The sequence below is a fragment of the Pelobates fuscus genome, chromosome 7 (assembly GCF_036172605.1).
Source record: "Pelobates fuscus isolate aPelFus1 chromosome 7, aPelFus1.pri, whole genome shotgun sequence".
In the NCBI taxonomy this organism is placed as follows: domain Eukaryota; kingdom Metazoa; phylum Chordata; class Amphibia; order Anura; family Pelobatidae; genus Pelobates; species Pelobates fuscus.
Window position 1 is genome coordinate 142,993,160 of NC_086323.1, and position 16,863 is coordinate 143,010,022.

Consider the following 16,863-nt stretch of genomic DNA (forward strand, 5'->3'; position numbering starts at 1 on the left):
TATTATGCCCTTTGGCGTAACTATACAGTCACCCACGCTATAATTCTCTATATACGAATTACCCGTCTATAACACACCCCAGTAACATCGTCTTTTACAAATAGCGGTTACAGTACGGTTAGCATAGGTCAAAGCACAAGTTAAGGTCACAATACAATTATTAGTGGTTATGGTGTTAAACATGCAATGGACGACAATGATTAGTACTTATTATACAATGTCAGTAAATATACAGGGTTATGGTACCGTGCATTATAATACAGCAACACACTATTAACACTCTCGCTAGACGGCTGAGCTCGCGCTATCTAACAAGATATACACTTTACTAAAACAATCGCTAACACATTTACAATTCCCAACTAAACTATTGGCCAGTACCTTGAATGGACTACCTAAAAACAATCTACATACGTTTTGGTTAGCCACACTGCCCAATCACCACATATATAGCGAGCTAGAGAACCGAATTTACACAGACGCCTCTTAGTCGCACTATACAACGAGCTAGAGGACCGAATTTACACAGACGCCTCTTAGTCGTACTATCAAAAGTCTAGTGGGTTCCAAATTTACACGCCTTCCCACTTAGCCCAGATAGGATGAGAACTAGCGAACCGGATTTACACAGACGCCGCTTAGTCTCCCGGTCCCTCCGACCTAGCGAACAAAATATACACCCTAGAACGCTAGTCTAGACAAGACACCGGTGTCCGGCTAGGGCTTATTTTACACCAGAGCGCCCTGCCTGACTAACCAAATCAAACGGTCTGACTAAAGAGCGTTCGATCGAGCGGTGCGCCTTCGCTCCTTCCCTCCGACAGAGGGGGCAGATACAGATTCAAAAACCCCTTTGGGCCTACCGCACAATCGGTATACCCCTAGCGGGTCCTGCCGTCTAAAACAGCAGTTGTCTTACCTCCTCGTTCCTGAACCTGAGTTCACACTCATCGACGGGGACACCCCAGCACTTCTCACGTAGAGGCCGATGATCTCCTGGACAACAGACCAGTGGCGCCGAGACGAAGGGAGGTCCACGCAGAAGTTCAGGGGTGCAGCCGTAGAGAACGTGGGCAAAGATAGACCGTCTCACGCCTCTGCCTCTCAGCTACCGTTGAACGATGAGTTTCCCGGCCAATGCACCAAATGATACCGGAGAAACTGACGGAAGCCAAGCACAGAGAGATGGACACAGGTTTCTTCAGGAAGGAAGAGATTCTTTATTGGATCACCGATCGGGACTCAGAGGGACTAGCGTCACCAAAATACAGCAAAGTCTGAGCCCCGGACAATAGTGCAGGCTCCTTATATAGGCATATAACTCCTCCCATATTAAGCTCCACCCGCACATTCTCTTAACCAATCAACACAAATAAGAATTAACTTCCTGTTTGACCGCATGGCTTGTCCAGCACAATGGAGGAGGGGGAATACTATATCCTGTATTCTTGCACATGCTCCGTACACTACTGATCGTATCTTGCCTCGTGCAACCAACTGATCGATACGTCAGCATATGCACGTACACATGCCACGTGGTAATCTCGGCCTACTAAATTTATTTTTACCGAGATTCCACCACATTACAATTTAATTACAGGTGGGTGGAAAAAGCACTGGGTTACAGATTCTTTTGGCACTAAAAAGCAAAACACCTGGGTCTACACATTTTCTCAGTCAATAATATTTCTTTCAGTAGTGGAATACGCGTAGTGCGTAGAACTCTCATGGAGCAGGCTGCACTATACATATAGATTTTATCGACTCCCATCCACCTGTGCCTGACAATGTCTCCGCTTAACAAAAAAGCTTGAATAATTTTACACAGGATGGGGGTTCTCTCAGAATGAATTGTTATTGTGCTCATAGAACTGTTGATCTGAATGTGCTGAATTCTTTACTAGACTCTACATGCAATGATGGACAGGCTGCAGTATTGAATACATTATAATTAGCTTGCAACAGATATTGTTTGTGAATATATAAGTAGCGGGCTATGGTGCGGTCTGCAGATAAGAAACCATTTTTTTGTGACAAACCTGCAAGCTTTTATTATGAAAGGTGCACAAGGAAACTGAACCCTGGATTCTTTCATTTAATTTTCTCGGTGGAAATGAATAGCTTGCCTGGCAGGAGAAATGAAAGGTAAAAATAACAACTAAAATTAAAATAGCTCAGATTGGCCCAAGCTGTCAGGCAAAATCTGCTCTTCTTATTCTTCCCCTCTCCCCTCTTTGAAACAGTGACTCATACCTGATTTAAAGGGACACTTCGTATGCCGGACTCAGACATAGCCCTTTGTCCTGGATAATGAAGATTGCCACACAATTTTATTATTTACACATTATCCCGTGTGTGTGTTGGAAGGGGGGGGGGGAGGAGCCTTGATAAATCACAACTGTAATCTCATTTCCAGTCTGTTAGTCTGTTTCATTTTTGGAAATTGATACATACGATCAGCATGCAGGATATATTTACATATCTACAATGTCCTTATTTACCTATATAAAGAAGAAAAATTAATTGGACACAAACTACTGAGGTTGTTCACTAACCTGAGAATTTCTGGAGAATGATAAAGGAATTTTAAGACATAGTAGGGGACCTTGAAAAATGGTAGAGATGGCTCATTTTTCCAGTTTGTTTATTTTGGTTTAAACATTGAAATTACCTTATCTGTTTAGAGAATAACAATGTATAAGCTGTATTGTATTCTACCACTTGAACAGCTTATTTTTCATCAATTGCGAAGGAAGAATTGCCATTCTATTGCCTGTTTTAACCTATTTTATTTCTAGTCACAGCCACAATTCCTTTGTATTAGCTCTGCATGGATATTTACTCACATGAGAATTTACATTTTGACCTCAAACGGACTTTTTAAGCACCAAAACAACTTTCGATTAAATAAGTGTTTTTGGTATATAGATCATGCCCATGTAGTATCACTGCTCAATTCTCTGCCATTTAGGAGTTAAATTACTTATTTTTTTATGCAGCCACAGCCACACCTAGCTGTGACTTACACAGCCCCCTATCCACTTCCTGAAAAAAAGAGATCCAATTTTTAAACGTACTTGATTGCACAGACTGTTAATAGCCCGCTAGAATCTGCAGGAGCCTCGTGTCTATGACTAAAGTTCAATTAACAGGGCAGGAGATAAAACTTCTAAAGTAAATACACTGTGCTGTAAGAGCTAATTAAAAACAAAAAAAATTCATGAAGGATGTGTGAGTCACAGCTAAAATAAAGTGATTTAACTCCTAAATGGCAGATGATTGAGCTGTAAGACTTCAGGGGCATGGTCTATACAAAAAAACAAAACACTTAATTAAAGGAAAACTCCAGTGCCAGGAAAACAATCCGTTTTCCTGGCACTGGAGGTTCCCTCTCCCTCCCACCCCCCAATCCCCAGTTGCTGAAGGGGTGAAAACCCCTTCAGTCACTTACTTGAGGCAGCGACGATGTCCCTCGTTGCTGTCTCCTCCTCCGCGCCGCTCCTCCTACTGTCTCCGTCGGCCGGTGCTTTCAATGCTTTCCTATGAGGAAATGAGCGACGCTGGAGGTCCTCACATAGCGTGAGGACGTCCAGCGATGCTCTAGCACAGATAATCTAGTAGACAGCCACTAGAGGTGGAGTTAAGAGTAGTGGGAGTTGGCACCCAGACCACTCCAATGGGCAGAAGTGGTCTGGGTGCCTGGAGTGCAGGCAGTGCAGTGCAAAATATCTTTTGGTGTTTAGAGTGTTCATTTAAACGTTAAACTCAAACTCCCACTTTCCTTGGGCTGCAGCAATGGCTATAGAATTTATCAGCCCAAATACATAGAACAAATCCCAATAAAATAAATTACCTCCCCTCTATCCCAAATGCCTATAGATATTTAAATAAGAGGAGGTTTTTAGTGTCACTCCCATGACAATTAAATTTTAAGCTCACCTGCCATGTCAAGGCAAAACTCTTACATGGGTCATACACTAACAATTCACCTTGTTGCTTTTTGGCTAAAAGCATCTCTAATGATAAAGAAAGGGGTATTCTTATGAACCCCAACAAATTTATACACCCTTAATATGACTGAAATTGAGTTGGAAGCGGCACTGTAACATGGCTGTGTAATAATAATAAAAATTTAAAAAAATACAAAATTCAAGTCCTGGGCTCAAACTCCTACTACTCTTCAGCAGCAGCAATGGCTATAGATTTTCTTGACATGGCAGGTTAACTTACACATTAATGGCCATTGGCCATAAAGCTCCAGTTATTTAAATGTACATAGGGATATGGGATAGTGTGCAGGTAACTTTTTTTTTTTTTTTTTATTGGCAAGTGACAAGAATGATCAAGGAATATTTTAGTTTAAAAGAGCACTCTGGAAATATTGTCGAGTTGTATAATAAATCCATTTTGTCTGTTTCTTCCTCAAATTTGCACCCCCCTTGTTAATTCCCTGCAATCTGTTTAGAGTTACCCTAAATGTTATAGTCCCTGTTATATTTTGGAACCTGTGATTTTAATATTTCTAAAACGTTTTCATTATCCCATCTCCTTAAATGTTTACTTGCAGGGTTATCCACTAAATAAAAAATTAGGAATAATTTTGTCAGACTAGAACAAAATATTTGAATAGCAAAAATTCCCCAAAACTGCTATTTTTCCATCTATGCTAATCTGACCTTAAACATTCAATTATTGTATACTTTCTCTACAACTGTCAGCTTTGTGAGCAGCCCTGATAGGTTTGACCCTTTTTTTTTTTTTTTACCAATATCCACTAGAAATGACCAATGTCAATGAAGAAGACATTTTTTGAAGATTCTATTAAGGTTCATTACAAGTACAAGGTATAGTTTAAAGGTTTATTGTATATATTGGAGACATAGAAGGACTACAGTATATAATTCCTCAGTAAGCACAAATGTACATTTGTAATTCTTTATATTTTCAAAAAAAGTTCTTAAATACTGTACAGCATCTCATGTTTAGCACTGCATACTTTCAAAGTGCAAAATCCACCTACGTTATCTTTTAACTAATACATCTCATCGCTTTACTCCATCTTCCGCTTCGCTAAACATTCAGAAGATGTTCGTCAACCTCTACAGTCTTGTGTTTTGATGAACTATGAAAATTCCACGGTGAAAAAAAACAGTCAAATTTGCATTACCCATCCCATTAAAAGATGTGCTGCAAAGAGTTTACTGATGATGGAAAAAAGCAAAGTCGAGTTCCTTTTACTAGGTTGATGCCTGGCCAAGGAAAAGGGGTTCTGGGTCATTCAAAGCTTTACCCTGTCTTTAAAATGGTAAGAAGTGTCCACGTCCGTGCAAAATGGAATCACATGATTGGTGCTCAGATGTGAGATGGCAGGTTCTGCATTGGGGCTGAAGGTGGTAGTGGACGGGGCTTGATATCACGGGACTTCATGTAAGAGAGGAACTGCTCTGGAATTTCTGCTAGGACATCCTTGGCAAGACGGGCCATGCTGAGTACTTGGTTACCAGATCGGTCAACGTAATCGCGGAATGGCACAAACTGTAAGGATGAAAAAAAAATGGAGTGGTCAAAAAGAAATATAAACATAGGGTTGCAAACATTGAATGGTTGTTAATGTGTGACTGCCACCTTAAGGGCAATTTTCAATCCTACATAACCCAAGTTTAAGGAAGACTCCAGGCACTATAGCCACTATAGCACTCAGTAATGGTTATGGTGCCTGGAGTGTCCTGGTATCCTCCCAAGATATGTAGTCAAACATTTTAACAACTTACCTTAGGTCCATTTAGTGACAGTCACCTCCTCCTGTGAAGGAGCGCTCCACAAGCTTTAGTCTTAGCTCATTGGCTGAGAGGGCTCATCTAATGTTCTCAGTCAATGAGCTGGCCCTGCATTGCTCATGGGAGCTAGCAGGAGCTTCCAGTTCTCTTGTGACCGGTGCCTGGCAGACAACAGGTAAGTTGACAAACTATTGTTGTGTGGTTATGGTCCTTATGGTGCTTGAAGAGTTTCTTTAAGCAATTCAAATCATATGTATTGGATGTTACATAGTATGCCACTGGTCATTTAAGGGATGGAAGGTTCAAAGGGAAATAAGCAAAATGTACTGAAAACTTATAAGTGGGTATGATTAAATCTTCTTATAGGTCTGCGAAGGCACCTTCATTCTTGATTGCCTAATGCTATTTACCAGGCAGCCCCATGAAATCATTTTTTAGTGTACAAGGTACTGCAGTTATATTTTAAACTTTCCATAGTTTAAGAGGAAATTGCATGTGGATGATTATTACACCGCTCAAGAGGGGAGACATGTTTCTTTATGTGTTCTTTCCTTCCTGTTGAGTCTTAAAGCCTTCTCTCTTTGAAGTACGCTCAAGATGTAATACAAAGGAAAATTATTCCCCTATTTGGCACAAATCAGCATTTTCACATCTTGGGGGGCTTGTGGTATTTAATCTTTGTAAAAGTAACAAAATGTTCTTCCATATACAAAATAATTTTGTGTTTGCCTTAGTCTCCACTTCAATGGTGTTTAAATGTTTCATGTACAGTACATTCAAAAAGTATTTAGACCCTTTCATTTGTTGTTGTTGTTGTAGCCTGATGCTACAATTGTTTAAAATGCATTTTTTCCAAATCAATCTACACTCAATTCCTTACAATGACACAGCAAAACAGCAAAACTTTCTTAGAAAGAAAAAAATGAAATATCTCATTGACATAAGTATTCAGACCCTTTGTTTTGCAACTTTAAAATTATCTCAGATGCATCCCACTTCTCTGGATCATCTTTCAGATGTTTCAACACTCTAATTGGAGCCGACCTGTGGTAAATTAAATTGATCGGACGTGAGTTATAAAGGCACGCAGTTGTCTATATAGGGTCTCCCTATGATTACATATCAGAGCAAAAACCAGGGCATGAGATCAAAGAAACTGTCTTACAGAGCTCAGAGACAGGATTCTGCCGAGGCACAGATTTTGGAACTGCTACCAATTTTTTGGACTGCATCAAACTTTCCAAGGGCACAGTAGTCTCCATAATTCTTAAATGGTAGAAGCTTGGAACAACGAGGACTCTTTCTAGAGATGGACCTTGGTAAGAGAGGTGACCCATAACCCAATGATCACTTTTGGTGAGTTGCAGAGATCATGTGTGGAGATGGGAGAAACTTGCACAAGGACCACAATTGCTGCAACACTTTACCCACCTGACCTTTATGGAAGACTGGCTAGTGAGCAACTTCTAACTGCAAGACGCATCAAAGACTACTTGGAATTTGCTAACTTTTGCAACCTGACAGAACTTTAAAGAATGCGCAGAGACTACCCAAACCCAAGTGTACTAAGCTTGTCGCACCATACCCAGAATGTCTTTAGGCTGTAGTCGCTGCCAAAGATAATCCAACTAAGAACTGAGTTCAAGGTCTGAATACTAATGTCTATGTGACATTTCATTTTTTTCTTTTTAAAATATCTGCAATACTGAAAAAAGATTAAGTGGTCTGGGTGCCTATATTGTCCCTTTAACATTAAAAACACATTTAAATTCCACACATTTTAAAAAATCTAAACAAATAAAGTGCATTTTTGCAAAAGACATTTTTTTGAATGCCAAAACTAAAAACAGGACAGAGGTCCTTTGATTTTGAGTTTCTGTGCTAAAATTACAATGGTAGGAGGCTTGTAAAAGTAAATTGAAGGTAATGATTGGCACTGTAAAGGGTAGTGTGTTACCTGCACAATATCTCTTTCAGCAAAGCGACCTCTAGAGGAAACACGGACTTCATCTCCATCCAACTCTTCCATTGCTGTAAATAGAAGTAAGAACATCATTACAACTTGCTTTGCCGAAGAACATGTTACCTGGTACTTGTCATGTATTATCTTTATACATTAAATTAGAAGAGCAAAGAGCCGCAAAGTCTAATTTATCCCTTAACTCCATTACCCCCAAACCCCATCATTTCTTATCTACCTTTGCCTCCACCCTACACAACGCTTTGTTCTGTCCTTCAACCCAATCACAATAACAGTAATTACTGTGCAGTCAGACCACAGTATCAGGTCGGAATTACTGCCACCTGACCATTGCTCCATAACGGACCATGTGAGAAGGTCCTGTAAGCAGAAGTCTCAGGAATACAATATCATATCCATTTAGCAATAGGCATTTGTAATGTAAAAGGGCTGTACAAAGAGAATGAAGAGAGCAAGAGATAGTATTATTGGGAAGAAATTAAGGTTAGATTGGAGAATCCAGAAAAATTGTTAAAGGAATTAGATGAAGTTTTGGAGGATGATGGAGGAATAACAAAATAGTTCATTAAGAAAAAAATCAATTAGGCTGAAGAAAGAAACAGAACTTTAGGGCAGAGGCAAAGATGAAGAAAGAAGATGGGGTTTTGCAGGAATTAAGTATTAGTTCAGGGAAAAATTAGGCTGAGTTGGGGCAAGGAACAATGTGTGGAGGCACTGGGCTGGAGCAACCGCTGACCCTAGAGCTTCAACAGAACACATGGGTTTTAGCGGCCTTGGCTAAAATGTAATGCTCTTCTGGAAATAAATACTCGACTTCTGTGGTTAGCTAAAGCAAACATCTCTAAGACTTGCTGCTTTGCATTCTTAAGAATCAACATGACCTTATGCAGATTAGCTCTACTGCTGCTCTTTGCATAAAGATGCATCACATAATGAAAGGCTTAATAAAACCAGTGATGATGTTCTGTAATGAAGGCTCCTTTTCTCCTTAGGGTAAAATAAACATTGATAAAAAGAGGTGAGTCAGCTTGCAGCTTGCTCAGTGATCTCCCAACCGAACGTACTTAATATCACCATATCATATCGTTTTTAAATTACTAATTATTTTATGCACAGAAAAAAAAAAGAAAGTTATATCATTAAAATAAATTAGGTTAATAGGCATACGTAGGAATGTGGGCCTACCATGCTCAAATCCACCATTAGACACCAGGTGGCATTTTACATTTTAAACTGACATTGATGAAGAATATTCAATATTCACAATGCAATATTCACAAGGCATGGTATGATTTTACAAACGTTTTTAAAACTAAGAGTTAAAATATGATAAAATGAATTGGGCCTACATTTATGGATCCAATATGAGTGGTCCCTGGCATTCTTCATACTGGATGTGAGGCCTGATAACTGAAAAATACCATGATGGCCCCTATTAGCACCCTATTGTCCCTTAGTGCAGTAGTAGGCAACATTTGGCACTCCAGATGCTGTGGACTACTTCTTCCCTGATGCTCTGCCAGTATTATAGCTATAAGAGCATTGTGGGAGTAGTAGTCCACAACATCTAGAGCGCCGAAGGTTGCCTACCCCTGTCTTAGTGGGTTCCTGTTGAAATTAACATAGTTGTGTCTATTGGCTCCATGCCATTTACCTTTTTTAAGTCAGCCAGTATATTTAAGAAACCTTGTCCTTTCTCTATTGTATCTCTTGATTTACAATTACAGCAAACCGTATAACCCCATGGCCTACTACATCCCTATGCAGCACACAGAGTTGCAAGGCAAGAATGTTTTTCTCGGGAAGTGCAGACCAGAAAAAGATACCTGTGTTGCCAAAACACATTCGACAGTGGAACTGTTACCCGCTCGAGACACAGCTGAACTGTAAATCGTGTTAAACCAGTTATTGGAATTCAGCGAGTTTTGGATACCCAGGTGTTCAGAGAAGTCTCTTGGCAAATCTTTCATGAAAGCAGCACTTGGATTTGCAGTACGAGATCCCATGAGACTTGTTGCTATTCTCAGAACAGCTGAGCATTGATTGTCTTCTCGTGATGCATTGAAACTGCTGTAGACAGTTATAGACACATTGTATCAGGCAAATCTCTTACTGGATTTAGATTGGCGTCTTAGACATCGGGACACATTGCAGTGTGCTAAGATAATGAATGTATAACAAATCCTAAATCAAGGGAAGGGGGCTACTGCATCAAACAACATTTGGCTCCTCCAGAATCACTTCTCGAATAGAGCTGTGAATGTCATTCTATTTGACTTTGATTTACAATAAAATGATTCTAAAAATGTGTGCTGTCTCTGGATTACTACTCTTTCCATTTAAGTACCATTACTAAAATGATTTGATTTAAGCCTTTGATCCAACAAGCATACCAAATGTTTGCCATTTAATCCTTCTATTATCAGCCATTTTAACCATGTGCCTTGTTATCAGGATTTACACCAATATTAGTGTCTAATATGTACCTGTAATATCAGCTTATAATATATCTGACACCTGCAATTCTATTCACAAATATATCTGATATGACCCTTTTAGCCAAGTACCTCTGATATTAGCCTTACGCGTAACAAAAGCCATGAACAGCTATAGTTTTTCATCAAATAAATAAAATCTTGCCATCTAAAATTAATGTGCTGAAATATCCCCTGGGCTTGTCATAAGTATGCTATTAAATATATGTTCCACAGGCTGAGAATTCCTACAATAGGTATCTGAAGATAAGGGTCAGTTGTTAAAGAATTGAGGATCTCAGCCAATCACAATGTTTTCCCCATAGAAAAGCATTAGATTAACTGAGATAGTCAATTCTGATGATCTAAGCCAAGGAGGTGGGGTAGGGGGTGGAGCTAAATTCCACCGTGGCCAATCAGCAACTCCTTGAAGAGATGCGTTAAATCAGTGCATCTCTAAGGGGAAAGTTCAGTGTCTCCATGCTAGAATGTCAGTGTTGCACGTTGTGTAGCACTGACCCAAGACCCAAGAAGCAAATTATGGTTTTATATGTAAACTTTGTAAAATTTGGATTGCTGCGATTACAACTCAATAGTAGTCTAACAGCCCACACACAAAAGTATATATTTATAGAAAGTACCTCTACTCCCAATGCTATTTAAGAACATTTTGACAATTTTCATTAAAATTTTGTCACTAACCCTGGTAAACATTTGCTGGTTATATTGAGGGTTTTGTGTTTTATTTTGAAGATTGATTTCACAAACCATGTGTTTCCCATTACTGCAAAAAAACAAACATATTCGTACTCTACTACTGTTGTGAATGATACCCCACATGTATACCTTTGATGGGAAATTGTAGGGAAACACATGGTTTGTGTAGGGTCAAATAATAGACATATAAATTTGGCATGCCTCTTCCTTTCCTTAGTAGATATGTCATTTGGTAACGTGACACTATCAGTGGCACCATACTGAAAGGTGTCAAACATTGGCACTATTTCTAAACCTAACCCTACACCTAATCCTAAGCCTCTACATCAACCCGTTGTGTCACCTTAACACCAACCCTGATCCAACCCCTAACTGCAACCATAACACTACCGCTTACCCTGCCCCTCAAACTAACCCAAACGCTAACCGTACCTAAGGGGTGAGAGGGATTCCCTCTGCTGATGTTAGTACTGCTCTGTGAACACTCTGTACTGTGAGATCACAGCATGACAGGTTGATCTCCCTCCAATGCTGCAGCTCCTATATGCTGATCTCACAGTGATTGATGCTTGGCAGCTGTTGACAATTGGGACATGCAGGGAGACCTGAATGGGGTCTTTTTAACCCTGCAGGCCTCACCCTGTTTTCATCAACCAAGATCCCAAGCTGAACACAAAAGCTGAACTTGATCATCAGTGCTTTCAGAGCAGCAGTGCTTTGAAGGGATTTCCAAGGAGCATACACAACATTCACTTTGAGCTCTGCAGACATCTAATCTGTCAGTTTTGGGCCTTGCCCTCAGGTAAGGAATGACGCCTGGGCAGAGATCCACCACAGATGATACCTTAAAGTCATGACAGTCTATGCCAGGCTTCCCCAAACTCCGGCCTTCCAGATGTTGCTGAACTACAACTCCCATGATTCTATCTTTGAAATAGGCTGATAATCATGGGAGTTGTAGTTCAGCAACATCTGGAGGGCCGGAGTTTGGGGAAGACTGGTATGCTGTCCCTGGGCATTAAAACCCTGCACTGCATGACAGCATAGACCGCCATGCAGTTCTTAAGGGGTTAAAATAAACCATGCTTAACTTCAAATAACAACATATTAAAGCTTTGGAGACCCCAGATTCAAATATTATTGAAAATCTCTAGATTCATCTCCAATATACAGTGCAAAAATGAGAACATAGGTTTTTTAATTAATAAGTATTATGTGGGGAAATTTCCTCAAGCAAGGATAGACTCTTAGATGGCTATGAGAATATATGGAGATTGTGATTTCTGCCAAATGCGGGAAAATTAACTATTGACTGACAAAGTGCCCAAAGTGCTAGTGAACATTTTACATTTGTTGATTTTTTTTTTTCAATTTTTTCAATTTTAACATCAGTTACATTTAGCAAATAAGTAGCAACTATGCATTAGAATATACAGCAATATTTAAAAAAAATGTTTTTTACTTAAAGGACCACTCTAGGCACCCAGACGACTTCAGCTTAATGAAGTGGTCTGGGTGCCAGGTACCTCTAGGATTAACCCTTTTTTTTATAAACATAGCAGTTTCAGAGAAACTGCTATGTTTATAATGAGGGTTAATCCAGCCTCCAAATCCTCTAGTGGCTGTCTCACTGACAGCCGCTAGAGGCGCTTGCGTGATTCTCACTGTGAAAATCACAGTGAGAGCACGCAAGCGTCCATAGGAAAGCATTGTAAATGCTTTCCTATGCGACCGGCTGAATGCGAGCGCGGCTCCTGCCGCGCATGCGCATTCAGCCGATGACGTCGCGATCAAGATGGAGAGGAGGAGGAAAGCTCCCCGCCCGGCGCTGGAAAAAGAGGTAAGTTTAACCCCTTCCTCTCTCCAGAGCCCGGCGGGAGGGGGTCCCTGAGGGTGGGGGCACCCTCAGGGTACTCTAGTGCCAGGAAAACGAGTATGTTTTCCTGGCACTAGAGTGGTCCTTTAATGGAACTGGAATTAACATCACTGAATAAAACATTAAAAATTACCTATAGCTTATACTAACCTTTATTTCATGAGATCCTCTCTTTTCTTTTATAATTATGTTAAAAACTATCATTTACAAGTTCACCACATCCTGGATGCGTTACTGGATGCGAAACACCACTCCACCTCTATCCCTTTGGTTTACTAGGATGGAGGAGCTAAGGACACTGGAAGAGTGTTGGTACACAGAAATCTTAGCACAATGGCTCATTTCAACCTTTACAGCTTATTTCCAGAACCAGCACATTAAGGATTTGGGAGGTCATGGGGGCACTAAAAACCCTGTCTTGGTCTACCAGGCAGACACGGCGGGGGACACCTAAACGTCCAGCAACTGGGCACCCCTCATCCTAAAATCCAAACAGATTTACCTACGGCTATATGATAGGCTCACAATAAAATGAATAATTCCTATGTGCATCTTTTATTTATCAAATATTAAAAATATTCTTCCCTTGCCACTGTTCTCCCCTTCCCATTCCTACCTTGTTCATGTTCTTATTTGATCATACTCTAATTCGAATAACATAATAATAATGGAATACATGTTGTAATTGAACCACCCTGCTTTATACCATAGATGCAAATGTACTGTTTTTCATTTTTTCCTTTTCTGTATGTATATTAAATTTTTTTTTAATAAAAAAACTTGTTTACAAAAAACTAAATATAAACATTGTTTTATTCTCCTCTTCTCAGTATTTTTTCTCTATTCAGACTGCCAGTTGCACAGAACAGAGCTTGTAACAATGATTGGCAGGGAGCCAAGATGGAGGCACCCAGCTGTAGTCTAAAAATGTGTGGCTTTCTATATTTTATTTCATTTTTCACACTTCACAAATACCTATTTGTTAAATGAAGGGATAAGTAAACAAACTATTACAAATTATGAAAGGTGTCAGTTCTCCCTTAAGAAAAGATAGAGTGTTACCTTATTTCTACTTAGAAAAACAACAAAACATTGTATGAGGAGTGCACACAACTTTATGTAGAACTGCATATATTGTTAAGCATGGACTTCTCTTACAGGGAAAGGTTGCAAAGACCTTGTTCATTGGCATATTTTAGGGCATGTGGTGAATGTAGTTAGTACTGGCCTACAAGGCTGGATACTCCTCTGTGCAGCATAAGGTAACAGTATAGAGGTACAAAATTGTGCCACAATATCTGGGCATCTCTCTGATTATATACATTTTAGGTGGAGGGAGGGACAATATATCTGGGCTAGGGAAAACTTCTCATTTGAAAGGACACTGCAGGCACTATAACTATGTCATCCTAGGGTGCCACTACTGGAGATGAGGGAGGCAGTTGCCCAACCTAGATTATTCATTGCCCCCTCCCCGCCATGCTGGGGTGGCTTATCCACAAATCGATAGCTAAACTTGGCAGAGTAGACACTTGTCTACCCACATGGCAGGTGCCTATCCTGCCCAATATAACAGTGGCCAGGGGTGAATGGGTGGTGAGGGAGACTGGAAGTCATGATATGATGTCATCTCCCTGCATCACTAGAGGCCACCCATAGGACCTGTGCAGGAAAAGCACTGTGATCCCAGCGCCAACCACTGGCAGCCAGGGAAATGTTCCACTCCAGCCCTCCCAGAGCAAAGTAGGGACACTGGGTGGACCTTTAAATAAAAGTGTGTTTGTATGAATGTGATCATGCAAGTCTGTGATTATATGTGTGTAGGTCTGCAATTGTGTCTGTGATTATGGGTGGGATTTTGGGAATGTCTGTGATTGTGTGTGTGTCTTGCAATTGTGTGTGTGTGTGTATGTCGGTGAGTGTGTGTCTCTGTGGTTATGTGTGTATATAAGTGTGTGCATGTGTTTAGTAGATAGCTCCCTAGTTTGGTATCCTTAAGCCCTTAAGGACACATGACATGTGTGACATGTCATGATTCCCCTTCATTCCAGAAGTTTGGTCCTTAAGGGGTTAAATATGACAATCCCACATAACGATTAAAAAATGAAGTTATCTACTAAACAGCTAAAAGATTAAATGAAAAAGAGCTTTTGTTATTTGTGATCTTTCAGTGGTTTAGTAGATAACTCCATAAATTGGTACCCATATGTATGATTTCCATATATAAGGATACCAAATTAGGCAATGTTTAGTAAATAGTTCCCATTAATGGCGTCCTTAAGCATGGCAATCCCACATAAGGATGGCAAATACGGTAGTTATCTACTAAAACAACTAAAAGACCAAACTTTAGAAAGGGCTTTTCTTAATTTTAATCTTTCATCTGTTTAGCAGATAACTTCCTAAATTGGTCCATCTATGTGGAATTTCAATATTTAAAGAAATCAAATCAGGGCACTGTATAGCAGGCAGATTCCTTATTTGGTGTCCTTACATATGGTATTCCTACATATAGATAGGAAATAGGAAACTTATCTGCTAAATATCTGAGAGATCAAAATTAAGAAATGTTCCCAAAACAAGAATTTCCGGTGGCTAATGTGAATTCTGTGCAAATTTCTTGTTTGACACCAGCCTGCACAGCCTTACAGCCAGTGGTGGCATGTTACCCTCCCCCATAACAATCTGTGGAAATGATTAGTACAATCCCAGTTTTTACTGTGGCACCTTATGTGCGCCCCCTTACTTCCCTCCATTTTATGTTCCTAGAATCTCTACTGATTTACTATCATTGAATTGGTTATAGTGCTTGGATCCACCTGGTGCTGCCCCTATATTTTCAAACCATTGAACACTAAATAAATGTCCCTATTTCCTGGCCACCCATAGCCTGGTCTCTACTGGAGATATAGCTAAGGCAGAGATTACACACTTTCGCCTGATCATACCATTTCATACCAGCACTGTGATAGGTTTAAAGCAAACACAGCCAATCACAGCTGGCTATGCTATGGCTTTTCAGGCTAATACTTTCTTATACCCCAAGCAACACAGATGGGATGGGCTGCTGGGGACTCTTGTTTAGCATTAAAATATTAAAATGGTTTAATGCTAAATGGAAAGAAGGTGCCAGGGGACTTGGGGCACTATAATCACTTTAGTGAGATTAAGCAGTTACAGTGCCTACCCCTTTAATAATCCCATGCAGAATGAACAGGGACAATGGGGCAACCAGGGCCGGCGCGTCCATAAGGCGGCTCAGGCGGCCGCCTTAGGGCGCACCGGCCCGGGGGGCGCAAAAGTCCGGGTGACCAGCAGGAGGTTGGGAAGCGCACAGCTCCCCTCTCCTGCCGGTCACTTCTTGTAGCGTGACCGAGCGCAAGCCGGCAGTGCCGCGGACTGTGTGGAGGGGGCGGGGATATGAACACGTCATATCCCTGCTCCCTCTGTAGCACACAGCGCGGCTGGTGCCCAGCAGGGGCAGAGCTACCGCCGGCCCCTCACTTCAGCATGGGAGGAAGTCCCCCCAAGAAGAGAGCAGAGAGGAGGCAGAGAGGAGGGGGGCTGGGCAGGACCAGCTCCTCCAACTCCCAACTACCTCAGGCAGCACTTTGGATCCCAGGTAAGCCACCCTCCTGAACCTGTCTGTCAGTGTGTGTATGTCTGTATGTCTGTCTGTCAGTGTGTGTGTATGTCTGTCTGTCAGTGTGTGTGTATATGTTTGTCTGTCTGTGTGTGTCTGTCTGTCTGTCAGTGTGTGTGTATGTCTGTCAGTGTGTGTGTATGTCTGTCAGTGTGTGTATATGTCTGTCAGTGTGTGTCTGTCTGTCAGTGTGTGTGTGTCTGTCTGTCAGTGTGTGTATGTCTGTCTGTCAGTGTGTGTATGTCTGTCAGTGTGTGTGTCTGTCTGTGTGTCTGTCTGTCTGTGTGTCTGTCTGTCTGTGTGTCTGTCTGTCTGTGTCTGTCTGTCTGTCTGTCTGTCTGTGTGTCTGTCTGTCTGTCTGTGTGTGTCTGTCTGTCAGTGTGTGTATGTCTGTC

At 40.9% G+C, this 16,863-nt stretch overlaps 1 protein-coding gene across 1 annotated transcript in view; it reads right to left on the minus strand.

Annotated features, from left to right (window-relative positions):
• Nucleotides 1-4,908: 4,908 nt before the first annotated feature.
• The window catches only part of CPNE9 (copine family member 9), a 367,849-nt gene continuing 355,894 nt past the window's right edge, over nt 4,909-16,863 (minus strand). Inside the window, exons 20-21 of the mRNA XM_063426739.1 lie at nt 7,735-7,808; nt 4,909-5,535 (exon numbers count right to left, since the gene is read on the minus strand). Of these exons, the coding sequence (XP_063282809.1) occupies nt 5,353-5,535; nt 7,735-7,808 (257 nt within the window). The 3' untranslated portion in view covers nt 4,909-5,352. The remainder of the gene's footprint in view (nt 5,536-7,734; nt 7,809-16,863) is intronic.